At 38.9% G+C, this 14,866-nt stretch overlaps 1 protein-coding gene across 1 annotated transcript; it reads right to left on the bottom strand.

Annotated features, from left to right (window-relative positions):
• Positions 1-78: 78 nt before the first annotated feature.
• bnip3lb (BCL2 interacting protein 3 like b) lies at positions 79-14,765 on the bottom strand. The gene is made up of 6 exons (XM_041970967.1): positions 14,466-14,765; positions 10,441-10,660; positions 5,614-5,692; positions 5,211-5,314; positions 4,558-4,707; positions 79-2,032 (listed from the first exon to the last, which is right to left on the bottom strand). Exons 1-6 carry the CDS (start codon positions 14,521-14,523, stop codon positions 1,984-1,986), a joined length of 660 nt encoding a protein of 219 aa, XP_041826901.1. The 5' UTR covers positions 14,524-14,765; the 3' UTR covers positions 79-1,983.
• Between the last annotated feature and the right edge of the window lie 101 nt (positions 14,766-14,866).

Consider the following 14,866-nt stretch of genomic DNA (forward strand, 5'->3'; position numbering starts at 1 on the left):
TAAAAACCATAAAAGATGATTCAGTCTAGAGCCCTTCAAGTTTCTCGCTGAAGATTAAACAGGCGCAGACAGCTGAGCTTCATTCAGGTCATCTTTAATGACAAAATGTTTATCAATGTTTTGGGAAATAATCAAAGCAAATGCATTAATACAATAACTACTGTTAGACCATCACAGTCTGAGGGGAAATTTCTTTCCACACCTTCCATTTCTATTCATCAGGCCCTGCCATCAGCAATAGCGGGGCTGTGTTTTCGTGCTTTTTACACACAATCTGTGTTAAACTTGACTCTCTCTCTGTGCGTTCACAATCTTACTCCAACATCAGGAGAAAAGAAAACAATTAAAACAAACTACACAGGAAGAAATGATCCATAATACCACTTTGAAAAAGCTGCATGTACAAACACAAGCAGAAGCACACGAGATGCACCGAATACGAGTCTCTGCCGTTATTAAAGCAGGAGTCTTCCAGGAAGAAACTCATTTTAATACTTCCTCAGCGGCTGGAGCTTTTCTCTTTTCTTTTCTTGTGCAGTTAAATTTTAATAACAGGTGAAAACCTGAGGTCTGCAGGCAGAAAAAAAAAGATCAATGAAAAATGTTGACTTCATTTATTCAATGACTAAAAATACTCGCCGCTGCTAGCGTGCAGGACAGATCCATATTGTGCAAGCTCGGATTTCACAGCACACAAGATGTTTTTTTTTTTTGTTTTTGCAATAATTTCTTTCTGCATCCAAATCAGAAACATTACAGACTCTGATCTGGCTGCAGAGACACCTCATGGAAGCTGAAGTCTGATCAAACGTTGTACTGGACGCTGCAGCCAAGCATCTACAACCAAGTTGGTTAAAAGCTGCTCCGCCCCTTCATGCGTGGAGAAACAGCTCTTCATCTGCGGCATCATGGAGTATCTGCTTGTTTTTTCTTGGCATTTTGGCAAATGTGTTGGAGTGCAGGACAGGCTACGCCGGATGTTTTTATTCTAAATAGTGGCTCTAATATCTGCATCTCATCGCTAAGAAAATTTTCTTCTGTAAAATAATTTAGCTTTTATTTCTTCATGAAATGCCTTTAATTTTTTAAAACCAAAAGAACATTTGATGCCTTTTGAAACACCCAGCCCATCCGGAGTATAGTGATTGGTCAAGCAGCAGACAAACTAGGCTCCGACTGACCAGCTCACACCTACTATACACCCCTTTTTTCAGTTATTTTTACTTAACAAAACAAACAGCATTCATGACTTTTCTACAATTTGCCACTGAAACGGCTGGAAAAAAAGTCACATAAATCTCTTGTGGCAGACTGATGCAGACTGCGTGTGGTTTATATTGGCCACTCTGGGAACTTTCTCATTTTTAAAACTTATTAATAATAAAATAATGATATTATTTAAAGAAAAAAGAACAAAAATGGCTACTCTTTTTTTTTTTTGTAAAAATAGAAAAAAAAAGGCATAATCACATTTTCAGTCTGCGTAGCCGGCTCTGAATTTGGTCGAAGCCTTTCGAGATCGAGTGCTGGGCTACTGGTGCAGGTGGCACAATCTGTGGTCAGTACTAAAACAGTCCCTGTTGTCACATGATCAAAGGGCACCGAAACAAAAACAACCACATAGCGGAGGAGTGTGGTTTAATGCTGCAACCCTCCCTGTAAACCCACCCAGAATAAAATTTTAAACCCAAATGCTGGAGGAAGGGGAATATGACCTTATTCATTCTTGAAAAGCTCATACAAATAAATGAAGGGGTTGGGGGTGGGGGGGGGGGGTCTTTTCAAATTGGGGAAATTAGAGGGAAGGCTGGGGGACGAGAGATAAAGGAAAAGACAGATGAAAACATGTCATATCTCAGGGTAAAGGAAGGGAAACAGGAGCAGGCGGGATGGAGGGAGGAAGAGGGGCATTCTTCTCACAACAGCAAAACTTTCTCCAACAGCTCATGGCCACTTCTCAGGCACTTTTCTTCAGGTTCAGGCTCAGAAGGAGCTGGCTGGTGGCGTGGTCAACCTCTTTCCAATGTAGACACTGAGAGGAGGACAAACAGACGAGAAGCAGGTTGAAAATGGTTCAAATCTTCAAGCTGTGAGACACTTCCTTCTCCACATAGTAATATCATTTAAAACTAATAGCTGCGTCTACAGAATAAGGCCCATTAGGCTTTTCCTAATACCTTCTTTCATACTTCATCATGTTTAACGAGGCTTCCTGATCAGACCAAAGAGCCATGTTTATCATCAACAGCGTCCTGCTGGGAGTGTCGGAGACAGCAGGTGTGCAGCAGCTGCTCTGAGGAAACGAACATCAGCTGTCTGCAGCTTACAGCTCCCCCTGCTGGCCTTTATGTGCAACTAAAACCTGTTATTAATTGACTATCGGTATCAATAATCTAGACATGCTATTTAATGGCCACAAGCTCATTTTGTCAGTTGATTTAGGGAAAAAAATATTGCTCTTGCAAAAGTGGCATCCTCTATCAAAGCTTTAATCATCAGTGCACACAGTAATGATGACACAACTTCTGCAAGCTGCAAGTTAGATTGCATCTAAGTCACATGACTGAACCAGTTTCTGACATGAAAAGAAAACAAATCTAATGCTGTGTTTGAATCATTTACTTTTTTACAACATAGATCTCGTTAAAGTCAATTTAGTGCTGCTAGAAAATTATATCTGGAGCTTCTCAATCACTGTATAACACTGTACACTACATTAGTTGAAACAGACCATCATGCATCAGGGTGCGCAGCCAAGAGCTCCAGAAGCTGCTTAGAATAATTTCTAATTATCATTAATCTCATTATTGTGAATGCTCTTTGTTAAGAGTGTCTGATCACAGCAATAACTCAGATGTCTCAGCTGCTAAGTCTTCCTCAGCCAGAACTCCTGGATGTTAAAATTTATTTGTAAAATAAGTAAAAAAAAATCTTGTTTTACACTTAAGTTGTTCAGTTTAAACAGTAAATATGTCTGTATTGTGTTTTAATGTGGCTCATCTTTGAAATATTACACAATCCATCACAGCTGTCTGCACCAACACCGTATGGTGGAGGGATGGGTGACAGGGCTGTTAACAACTTTCAGTCAAATTTAAGGACTTTTCTATGTGAATCTTTACAATTTTCCAGCATCCTATAGGGATAAATAACATTAGTAGGGTTTAATATGTAGGAGAAAAGTCACTTAGATTTCTTTAAGGATTGATCTTGATATAATATTTGTGCTTGCTAACTTTTTTGTTTTGCTATATTAATGTGTGTTATATTTATATTCACATTACACATCATTACATAAGCAGCATCATATTGTCCTGGCTTACGTTACATCCTTGTCTAATTTGCTGCCCACATATTTGGAGTGCACATGAAACAGTGCACGCTCGTCCCTCTCTCTGCCTGCGGCAGGACGAGCAGCTTGAAGCTGTTTCATTTTTTTTATTAGGTGCTTTCTTGACAAAAAGTTACTTCAAACAGGTCTAAAAAGGCTGAAATTTACCAAAAACGCGCTCAGGTGGAGGCAGTTTGCCTCAATAAGCCTTTCTGAATATAATGACTCAAATATATGTTAATATAGAGGGGGTTAATGTAAGTTTACTCCTGATTTTGCCTTGTTGGGTCTCCCTACAAACATTCAGTCTTCTTACCTTCAGGCAGCTTAAACAATGTTTTGAAAAAATAAAAAATTAAAATGGGTAGGTAAAAACTCGCTGCTGTAGCATCAGTTCATGCTGATGGACAGGCTGTTTTGTTTATCAGTGAATCAAATGTAGGTGTGTAACACTGATCACCGAGATCCTTTTAATCACCCAGCCTGATCTTTAAGGAAATTAAAAACCCAGTAATCTGTCTGATAAATAATTTTAATAAATTCTTTATTAAAAATGTGGCTGATGTGAGAAAAGTCACAGGCCCATCAGTGCTTTGAGCCTTTTTGAATAAAAGTTATACAAATCAAACCACAAGGCTATTTAAAGGTTGTAAAAACCCTGGAATAAGTGAACGCTCCAAACAGCCCGAGTGAATCTAAAGAAGAACAGATGCCAGTAAAATGCTTTGTTTACTCAGAAACTAAAGTTTGCAGGCCAACTCTATCCCAGTCTCTACACAATGTCAGTTCTAAATCACTTCTAATTTGGCCTTTTAAACTCTTTAAGCTGAATATATGTAAAAAATGTAAACAATGGTCAACTTAGTCCCCAAAAACTCTATAGAGAGTTTTGGTTTATTTTAATACTTGCTGAGCTTTGGTAACCAAAGGTTTTTATCTTTTACTGAATTATTATGGAATATCGAATTACATATGGTAGAATATGTATATAAAAATCTATGTTATTGCTGAGCAGCAGCAGAGAAAATAATACCAACTAATATATTTATAGATATCCATTGTCGAATTCTATAATATATGATACTGAGCTAGAACAAAAGCAATGAGTAAATTTCTGGGAACGAGACATAAAATAAAATAAAATGCACTCTGTGCGTGGCCTTAAACATAAGTTCAGCCTATTTCGTTTGTCAGTTCTGCTGTTATATGTGTTATCCGACTCTTACCCCAGCCCCAGAGCGAGGATGTGTGATAGCAGCAGCGAGGGGATGAAGACTTTAAGAAACTCAGCAGAGAAGATGCCTCCTTTCTTCATGGCCCCGGTCTTCCTCATGCTGAGCGTTACCGAACGTCGGGGGTGACGGAAATGAAATTCCCTACAAGCATACAGTTTGTGTTAGATTCAAAATTTCTTTGTCACAGATACTGCAGTGTAATAACATTTAGATTTATGAAGGAAATGTGTTTACAGTTTCTCAATGTCTGCAGCAATTCAACGATGTGCATTAAAACTGTGATGAACAAATAACCAGTTAAATTATCAACTATGAAAATAACTGTTAGCTGTGATGCTACAGCTGTGGACAAAGCTGTCATTGTTGCAGCTGCATTATAGAAACATCTTATATATACTTAAATACTCAGAATCGTGGTTCCCATCATTTCTTGTCCATTTTATGCATCCTAGCCTATAAACTGTTTCCTCTGCTTCTCTTGCAGAAGTAAGTTTCTGTTAGCGTCAAAGTTTTGGCTTCGTTTTTCTACATTTTCACATATTTATCACCACAATTACAAACCGCTTTCTCTGGACAAACAAGGAGCTGACTGCAGTCAGTTGCCATGGATGCAGAAGGCTGATGTTTACCGAGTTGAGACTTACTTCGGGGGAATGTTTTCCGGTCGACTGGACCAGTCAGCAACCCAATCTGCGTCCTTCATCAAGATGTCCATGTCCCTCTCCTTGTCCAAGATGTCCTCTTCAGACTGATGAAACAAAACACACACTTTAAAAAAAAGAAAAAAAGTACATAACTCTGTAAACTCTGTCAGGACAGATGTTTTCTGCATACTGAACTGTCATGGTGACAAGACACGTGCAAAACAAATCATCCAAAAAAAAATAAATTAATAAAAAGAAAAATCCCCTCTGTGTGGCAACTGTTCCCATAGAAACTACAGGAAGTTGTCCGTTTCATGTTCACACACAGTACCACAGAGCCAGTGGCTGAGGCTGCCATGGCAACAGACTAATGGAGAAGCTGAAGACAGACACAAGCGCTTACCTGGCTGTCTCTTCTGCTGGTCACGTCCACATCAAAGATGATCTGTCCTTCATCCTGAGGAGAGTGGGGTCGGGGAGGGCTGTGGATTCAAAGACAAGCCCACAAATCTTATAATAACTCATAATAATGATTTATTTATACACGGAAAACTTTTTGTGGGAATAAAGAGGTGGCTGCACTGTGCTGTGGGGGTTAGCACCGCAGCCTCACAGCAAGAAGGTTAGTGGGGGGCGGAGGCCTCTCTGTGTGGCGTTAGCATGTTCTCCCCATGTATGCGTGGGTTCTCTACAGGTACTCCGGCTTCCTCTAACCGCCCAAAGACATGCATGTTAGGTTAACTGGTCACTAAATTCTCCCTGGGAGTGTGTGTGAATGTTTGTTTGTGTCCCTGCGATGGACTGGTCACTTGTCCAGGGTGTATCCAGCCTCTCACCTGTTAAATGCTGGTTTAGGCTCCAGCTTCCCCACAATGGATGAAGCGGTGAAGATAATAAATGACGGTGTTTATTTTGTCCATTTCTAACTGCGACCACTGAAAGCTCAACACCTTTACAGCCAGTCCAAATGTCCCCACGCTGTTCTACTAGAGTACAACTATAAATAACCTTTAGGTGCAAGCTGTCAACAGTTAATAAACTAACTAAGCACCTGAATATATGAGAACTTGAGTAGAAGTTTTCCTGTACCTTTACAGCATGGTTATGCTATCACTGATAAAGCTCTTACAGAAAATATTACTTTATTTCAATGTTTTCTGACATCTGCAATAAACAAAATCTTTCTGAACACATAATTATGCCAAAAAGGATGACCAGGATTATTTGTGATCTTGATTTTTTTTTTTTTGTCTTGTGGAAAAGAAAAATAAGCGTTCAAATGCAATGTCACATAAAGATTAGACTGTCTGTGCATCTGTTTTCTGCTAAATTCCTGCTATTGTTCAAATCTGTCCATGAAAAGTTAACCTCCCCTCAGTATTCTTAAAAAAGAAAAATAAAAACAACTGAAAGCCCTCGCCATGTTAAAATAAAGATGTACCACAAAGTTATGTAGTTAACAGCAACAACTGCTCCTAGATCACCTGTAGAAGACTATCTGCAGTGTAGGTGCAGTATCGATTAGCTAATATTGTGTGGACATCATACATCTCGCTATCTGGGTGTTGACGGCCTTGTGAGTATTATCCTAACAGCATTGGGACACAGAAAGGAGCAGAGGGAGTGTGAATCCTCCCAGTGAAGTAAGTTTTTGCTGGGTTTGTTGAAAACGCTAAAGCCTTGCTGGTAGTACCGTTATCCAGCTTGGCCCTTGAGAAATCATAAGTCATCTGTTCAAAGTAAAAATAAATACATTTCTGTAAATAACTTGTTCCTGTTCAGATGTAAACACACAGTTTTATAAAAGTACAATGTTCATCTTTGCCTGTTGTAGTGTTGTTGAGCCCCGTCACTGCATGGAAAACAAAAACCAGAAAGGCCACATCTTTATCTGTCATCTGCTGGCATAATGAAAGAGCAATCAGTATTCCTTTACATTTTTCTCTTACAGGCTTGTGAACACATTATATGCAAGTAGGTTTCTGTTACACACATAACGATTTTTTTTAATCTTCTGAGATTTTTTATCTGGTCGAGACCTCACACGTGAAGATAAAAAAATCAGTTTTGATCTTATTGTGTGTGGTGTGCTCCGAAAATGTAATCACAGAACAACACACACATGACGATGCTGTCCAGCAACTGATCTACAATCTAGTCCTCCGAACCTGACAAACGTTGAAACGTAGAAGAAGAACCATAGCAACAACCGGCAAAAAACATAGAAGAAGAACCATAGTAACAATCAGAAAACACAACACACAAATGGAAGAGGATATATAGGACAAGGAAATGATGGTGATCTTGGGACTATTGTTAACAGAAAAGCCATAACTGAAAAAAAGACGGTGAAGACGGTGTGAACACAGACTTTATTTACTTCCTTGTTCCCCAGCCAGCTCGCTCTCTGATTGGCTACATTCCGTGCCACGTGACCATCCACGCAGTCTCGATGCATGAGTCGTCGGCATTCTTCAGAAATCGGCTCTGAAACATTAAACATGTTCAATGTTCCCAACTGTCGGCTACGACCTGTTTCGGAGTGGATTATCGGGGCAAATCGGCTCGTAACACACCACAGACCAAATGATGATTGGACAGGGAAATCTCACGATGATCGGGTGTTTGCCGTCCGAGGTCGGGAAGAGGCAAAACGGGACAAAAACAGCCCAAAAATCATTATGTGTGTACCAGGCTTTAGCAAGGCTTAGACTGTGGTGGATTATAAAACAGATGTGTTTAATTGGATTATAACTGAACTGTATCTGTAAAAATGTCTTGATGACTGGAGTGAATTGGCACTTATATAGATATATATATATATATATATATATATACAGTATATATAAAAATTGAGTTGAACTGAATAAAAGTCTGATCTTAAAACAATATAAATTGTTTCTGATATGTAAATGCAATTTAAAGGTCTTGCCAGACAGGATGAAAGTCGAGCACAACTTCAGGTCATGATGTGATTTAGGGAAGCTTGACTTGCTACTGTTCTGCGTTGCTGACTAATTTGTGAGGTTGTCAAGTTTTTTGTTTTATTTTCTGACACTATAAAAACAAAGCAAAATAACATGATGAAAAAGCAGCTTGCAGTTTTAAGACTTGCTCTGTTATCTGTTAATGATTCGAAGTGTCAGCTTGAGTTCAATGTTTGACCAGTATAGCTGCTCCTGTACTCAGACTTCAGTCCACAACTCATAAGAAAGGTCAGTTTCTCCTCCGTGGATGTGTAAAGAAACAGTTTCTTCATTAACTTTGAGCCGCATGACGTGTATTGTTCTGAAAGTGGTGAGGCAGTGTTATGTTAATGTTTGTGTTGGAGCTGCTCGCTGACATGTTTTTGGCTTAAATACTCAAAAACTTCCTCATGTGATTCCCTGATAACTGACAGCTCAGCCTGCTGATAAGATCGGTTTTATCGTAGTCTTGAGGGTTACACATGAGCACATGATGTGGCTACAGGATGAAGGGTCAGGACTTCTTGAACATGTTGAATAAATTGTGAGGCAGAATGTGTATTTTTAGAAGCTTTATCAGATCTGATGGAGCTGTCAGAGCTGATTCACAGCCAACTAAACATGACCAAAGCCACTCCTTCTAAATAAATTCATTGTTTTCCAGCTGTGGCCTTGGAGGTTAAGTTACCAAAGCCAAACACACGTAACACTTTTCAAAGAATCTGTACAGTTCACGTCTTTAAATAAACTTTCATACTTAATATTAGCAAGCCAAAAACACAGCTGATTGTGACATAACTGCTAACAGCACACATCTTAAGCATTTTAGGACCTGGACACCTTGCAGTCATTGTGTCAATCATTAACTCCTCTAGAGTTCATGGCTTGACTTTGTTTTTAATCAAATAAAATGCATTTGCATGATTGATTAATAGAGTAATGTCCTGCATTTTAATCAGGTGAGTTGCGGCAGGGAAACATCTAAAACCTGCAGGACACCGGCTCTCGAGGATCAGGACTGTGGATCCCTGGTTTAGGCTAAAGTTAAATGTGAAGCTAAAGCTTGGTTAAAACTAGGTTGTGCAACAGAACTAAGGATATAACAATTACTTAATTTCACAATTAATCACAGTATAAAACAACACTTTTAATTAATAATTAATAGTTATCTTATGCGATTTTTCTCTGTGCTGCAAAGTTTTCTACACGTGTTCAAAAGAAATGTTAAAAAACATGGAACGTAGTTTACAGAAAGAATCCTTCAGAGGCCAGATGGATGTCCTGTAGGCTTTTCCACCTGTTTCCTCTTAGAGAAATACAGAATTAATATTTAGTACTTATTCATTAGTAATGTTCATGTGATTTTACATATTTATAGTATTGTGAAATGGATAAATTTATAATAATCGTGATAATTATAATATTGCGATCATTTCTCTGACAATAATACCAGGAAAATCAACAATCGTGACATCCCTAAAAGGTACAACGATCTATTACACAGCAGCAACACTTCACCAGAATGACTGAAAAAGAAAAACATCATGATGCACGGATCCTCTTCTCAGAACTTCTTAGAACTTCTCTGTCTGAATGTGGCTAAAATCCAGACCTCAAACAGACTGAAATGCTGTGGTCTGGACTTTGGGATAGCTGTGTATAAACAAATTTTTGCAAACCTCACCAAAGTGAAGTGAAACTGTACAGAAGAGCTACAATTCCTCCACAACAATATAAGATTTCTCAAGATGATTCCACAAAATATTGAATCATGGGCTGTACTTAGTTTTTCACACACAGTGCAACACGTCTTACGTTCAGCTAAGCTTTAAATATCTAGTTTTAAGACCTGGTGAGGACAAGATCAGTTTTATTATATCTTGATATGTAAACCACTAGAATTGAAAGAGGAAGTTCGTTCTTTCTTCACATGACTGTATCCGGGGGAAGAAATATATTTCAGATTGTGGATCAGGACTTTCGTACCAGATCCCAAACCCCACCCCTTTGTGAGCTCTTAATGCTTGTTAAACAGATGGGGACTGATTGCCAAATCCAGGGTAACAGCCACTTTGTTGAGAAACTGATCTCGGTTTTCCGTGCTGTTCTTACTTCATAAGGTTAAAGGGAAGAAAGAAAAAAAGAAAAAGCTGAGACACAGATCTCCAGTACTGGAGCTAAAAATCCAGAGAGCCCCTCACTCTAGATCACGAGATCTGATGGATGACTCAGTCGAAGCAACTTCAAAGCATTCTCGACGCTACCTGTCACAGGAGGAGTTGCTGCGGCTGGACTCATGCTGGGCGTCCAACAGGATCTTCTCCATGTCTCCGTTGTGGATTGAGGAAGAGGATGGGACGTGCTCCAACCCCCCCACTATGGCCTCCTCTTCCTCCACCTGAGGGAGGGGTAGCAGGCCAGGGCCAGCTGTTGAGGATGACTGGGCTTGATGAGCTCTGTTCATCTCCAACTCGACCCAGGACCCTGTGCAAAGTAACAGGAAAAGTATATCTGTTACAGAGTTTCTTACAGTAATTGCTCACTCGCATATTTGAAAGAATTCATGAAGATAAAAAGATTTCATGTGCAGGAAGAGACATGGAGGCACCTCCTATAAGTCACGAGGGAGCAAATTAACTCATGTGACTGATTAGCTGCATTCACTTAAAGTATTAAACATAAATAAAAAAGACATCTATGTTTTTCTTTCGTGTACATTATATGAGTTTTTATTTCTCCTTTGAGGTTTGGTTCAAGGTTAGCAACCACTGCACCAACAATACAGCCATATGCAAAACACTGGGTCAATAAAAACATGCCCAAAACAAGCAACTGGATCCTGAAAAAGAATTTAATCAATCTACCTAATACATTAGTATAGATTTATACTGAACATGTCAGTGACTGAAAATATCCCTTTACAGAGCAGATAGTCCCAGAAGAAACATTCAGAAGTTTAAAAGTAGCAGTGTAAAAATACTAATCATTTCTACCTTCACACTCCAACTGAACTAAAAGGCCTAGAGAAATAAACTACAGCTAAAGTAACTGAAGCAGATTTATGGCAAATGGTTCACTCCAGATCCATATATATTATTATATCAAAGCTCAAAAGTATGACTTCAATAATCAATATTTCATTTTAATTTAGCACATAATCATATACTGCTGGGCCGCTTAATGGAAAAAAAAGACTCATAAATGCTTTTATTAGTGTTGTGGTTTTAATTTATTGCTTATTGTTTGATATGTTTGCAATTAATATTAACAAAGTTGGCAAATAAGAAATGCAGGTATTATAAGATGGGGGTTCAGGCACATGAAGGTTCCAACCATTAGCATGTCCCTCTTTTTCTATAGTAATCCTAAATAACAACAACAGTAACACTGGTGAAACTTTTAAATGTATGTTTTCCTTTTCATGACTGTATCTGAAGGAAACATAATGTGAATGTGTGTAAAACTTACAGAAGGTGCACAAAACCTGGTGCATGCGGTCTGTAAATGATTGCCACATGAGTTAGAAGGAACAGCAGGCTTGTGGCAGATCTTCCAGCAAGAAAGCAGGCAACAAATTAATTCAAATTTTAAATAAAATAATAGTAATTAAAACAATAATAATAATAATAATAATAATAAAATGAAAACTTTGAATAAAACAAAATAAAAATAAATAAAAAGCAAGCTAGCTCGCACACACGCTCTGGCGACACTTACACAGCCTGACATATTTTCTCCAGGTCGAAATGTGTCTAATTTTCTGCATTTATAAAAATAAAAAAGCCACAGTTTTAAAGCCACTGTCACTAAAAGATTCTTATGAAAAACACAACTAATGGTGCAAAAGTTTGCTTCATCAACAAACCTATAACCATACTAAATAGAAGTGTGCATGCATATCAGGTCAAAGAATGTCTCTGTTTTGAAAATGGCCGGATACAAGTGGCTGGATGCTATGATAAGAGACAGTCACTGTAATAATTTGTGTCAATAAACCTATAACTTAACATCCTGTTCAGAAAGGGAAAAAAAGAGAAAAATCCAATATCCCCTAAGGAGGAGGGTTTTGTGACTAAAATCAACAGAGTACAAATGTCTGCTATTGTGCAGCTGCTCTTTTCATGATGCATATATTACCACTTTGGCAATAATCCAGATAAACTGATAAACGGTGCCTCTACAGCAGAGACAGAACACTATCCATCCACTTGTGTTCTGGCCAATTATGTCCTCACTTTTAATGCTATGACATTAAAAATATTCACCTCTAGTTTTAGACAGGCAGGGTGGTATGGTACTGACAATAATAATGTAGAAAAAGACAGGGAAGATGTCAGAAGTTATATCCTGAAGTGAAGCTGGAAAGAGGTAAGATGGACAGCCAGAGACTGTCAAAGACCCTGAAGACTAAAGTTCTATTTATTGCTGTGTGATGAGAGAGCAGTTACTGCTTGCATGTGTATGTGCTGTGCTTGTAGACCATGACCAGGTTTATAACTCACTCCCCGTTTGTACGTGAGCTCTGGCATGGACTGGCAGCTGAAAAGGCACAGTACGTCAGAGCTGGGTTACAAATATAGAGGAGGGGGCAAGTAAGCTACAGGGTAGGGTTGAAATTCTTCCCCATCCTTCGTCATGCAGGATCAAAACACTTCTCCTTTCTCTTCCCACCAAAATAAATCAAGAGGAACGAGGAACGCCTCTTAAGCAGGTCACATAACACATAAAAATAGGTAAACACCAGGTTCACATGATCAGGCAACAGGCCAGTTGTACGCATTATCAAAATGTTGAAAACACTCCCCCCTCCATAAACATAAACAGACATCGACTCAGCACCCGCAATCATCCTACGGATTACCCAGCGGACCGCAGACCAAGCTGCTGTCCACAGTCCATTGTTTTCATCGCATGGACTGAAACCACGTTGCCATGGTGCTGACGCTTCTGAACATTCTGGACACTGAGATATTATCAGCTGCTGGATGGGTTTAGAGAAAAGAGATATGATGTGACCTCTTGCCTAAAGACACTGTGCATTTGATAAAAATGTTTATAAGCTCCAGGAAAACATACTTTTCTTGTCCCATCAGATAAAAACAAGGTCTTACTGTCCCTTAATCTGTGCGTCAGTGTTAAAGATTATAAAAAATATAAGGAAAAATCGGCTTAAATATTTGTAAATTAGGTCTAATGATAACAAAAAAGTTTGTTAGCCAAAACCAGAGGAAGATTTAGTGGCATAGTTATGTTTACATGATCTTCAAGATACAAAATTAGCAGAAAGTTTAGATTGTTGGACGTAATGCACAACAGTATTACAGAAGTCTGAACATAATGATATAATAGCATCTAATATAACTAACACTTGTTGCTTTTATCTCTCAGATAAGAAAAATAGGGCCTTACATTGAACAGCTGTATAAATGATCCAGCCTAAAAGCATCTAGATGCATCACAAGAGGCTGTAAAGTTTATATTAAAGCATTCATACATGTTGTAACACTTCCTTCGTTTTATTCAAATCCTAAACGCATGTCCTCTTGTCGCTGTGGCCATAAATAGCGTGCCAGGTCACAACACCCCCCATAGCCCTGAAAAACGTACCACAGCAGATCTGTAGGCAGGGCCCTGAGTCAGTGCAGCAGGGCAATAAACGCCCCTTTGTTTACGTCTCCAGTAGCTGATACAAACCAAGGTCTTACATATAGCCGTACCCGTAATAGAATATATTTTTTTATACCTCCAGAATAGAAGTATTATGGCAGCCAACAATATATTAAAAAAAAAAAAAAGAAATGTTGATAACGTTATCAAATCGATAACATGAAATATGACAATACATTAAGTTGTGAAATTATAAGATTTTTATTGTGTTGACCATAATTACTGTAACGTATTTTAAGTCTGCGTAAATTATAAAAACTGTTTTTGCGATGATTTTACCCCTTCTGACTTCTAACTACGCTTGTTGACATCGTTTGAGCCCGTCCCCACACTGAACGAATCGATGATTGGTTTATTTTCCTGTCAATCAAAGATTTAAGAATACCATTGGTCCAAACACTGTCAGTTTACACACAGAACATAACGTTCTTACCCTCCCCCTAAGGTAAAGGCTAGCTTTGGAAAAAAATGTACACAATGGGGCAAATTTAACTGCCTTTATTGATTATACCCTGCAAATAAACTTATTTCAGACATAAGGCCACAAAATGAGTTCCGTTAATAGAGCGAAAACGCACTGACAATGTGCTCGAGTACAGCGACTTGGTAGCACTTAGCTTACCGTTTAGCCCCGAGTCTCCGTTGTTGTCTGTGGTAGTAACGTTAGCAGCGTCGGACATTGTCGTGCCTGGTGAGCAGGGTTGGTTGCATTAAGGACTCCAGTCAGTGCAAAACGCGCACTGCCTTATCTGCACACATTCAGACGTGCGATTGTAAGAGTGTCCCGAGTCGTCTCCAGTCCAGGTGTTTCAGAAAAGACTAAGCTAGCTACACTAACAACAGCGCTGCCGTTTGTTCTCGTGGGTTTGCTGGTCTGGAACCAGCAGCCGCGAGCCGATCACACCTCCTCGGAGCTAGGTAATGACGTAAGAACGTCCGATTGAAACAAGAGGGAGAGGGAGTCGAATTACTTATTACGTAACAATCTGGGAGAAGAAAAAAAAAAAAAAAAAAAAAAAACAC

This window comes from Melanotaenia boesemani, chromosome 19 (genome assembly GCF_017639745.1).
Source record: "Melanotaenia boesemani isolate fMelBoe1 chromosome 19, fMelBoe1.pri, whole genome shotgun sequence".
In the NCBI taxonomy this organism is placed as follows: Eukaryota; Metazoa; Chordata; class Actinopteri; order Atheriniformes; family Melanotaeniidae; genus Melanotaenia; species Melanotaenia boesemani.

Bases quoted from the DNA above. Each gene is read 5' to 3' on its own strand.
- bnip3lb (XM_041970967.1), bottom strand. From the start codon at position 14,523: ATGTCCGACGCTGCTAACGTTACTACCACAGACAACAACGGAGACTCG. The intron at 5,693-10,440 runs GTAGCGTCGAGA...TTGAATCCACAG, and splicing joins AGCAACTCCTCCTGTGACAG to CCCTCCCCGACCCCACTCTC. The intron at 5,315-5,613 runs GTAAGCGCTTGT...TTGTTTCATCAG, and splicing joins CCAGCAGAAGAGACAGCCAG to TCTGAAGAGGACATCTTGGA.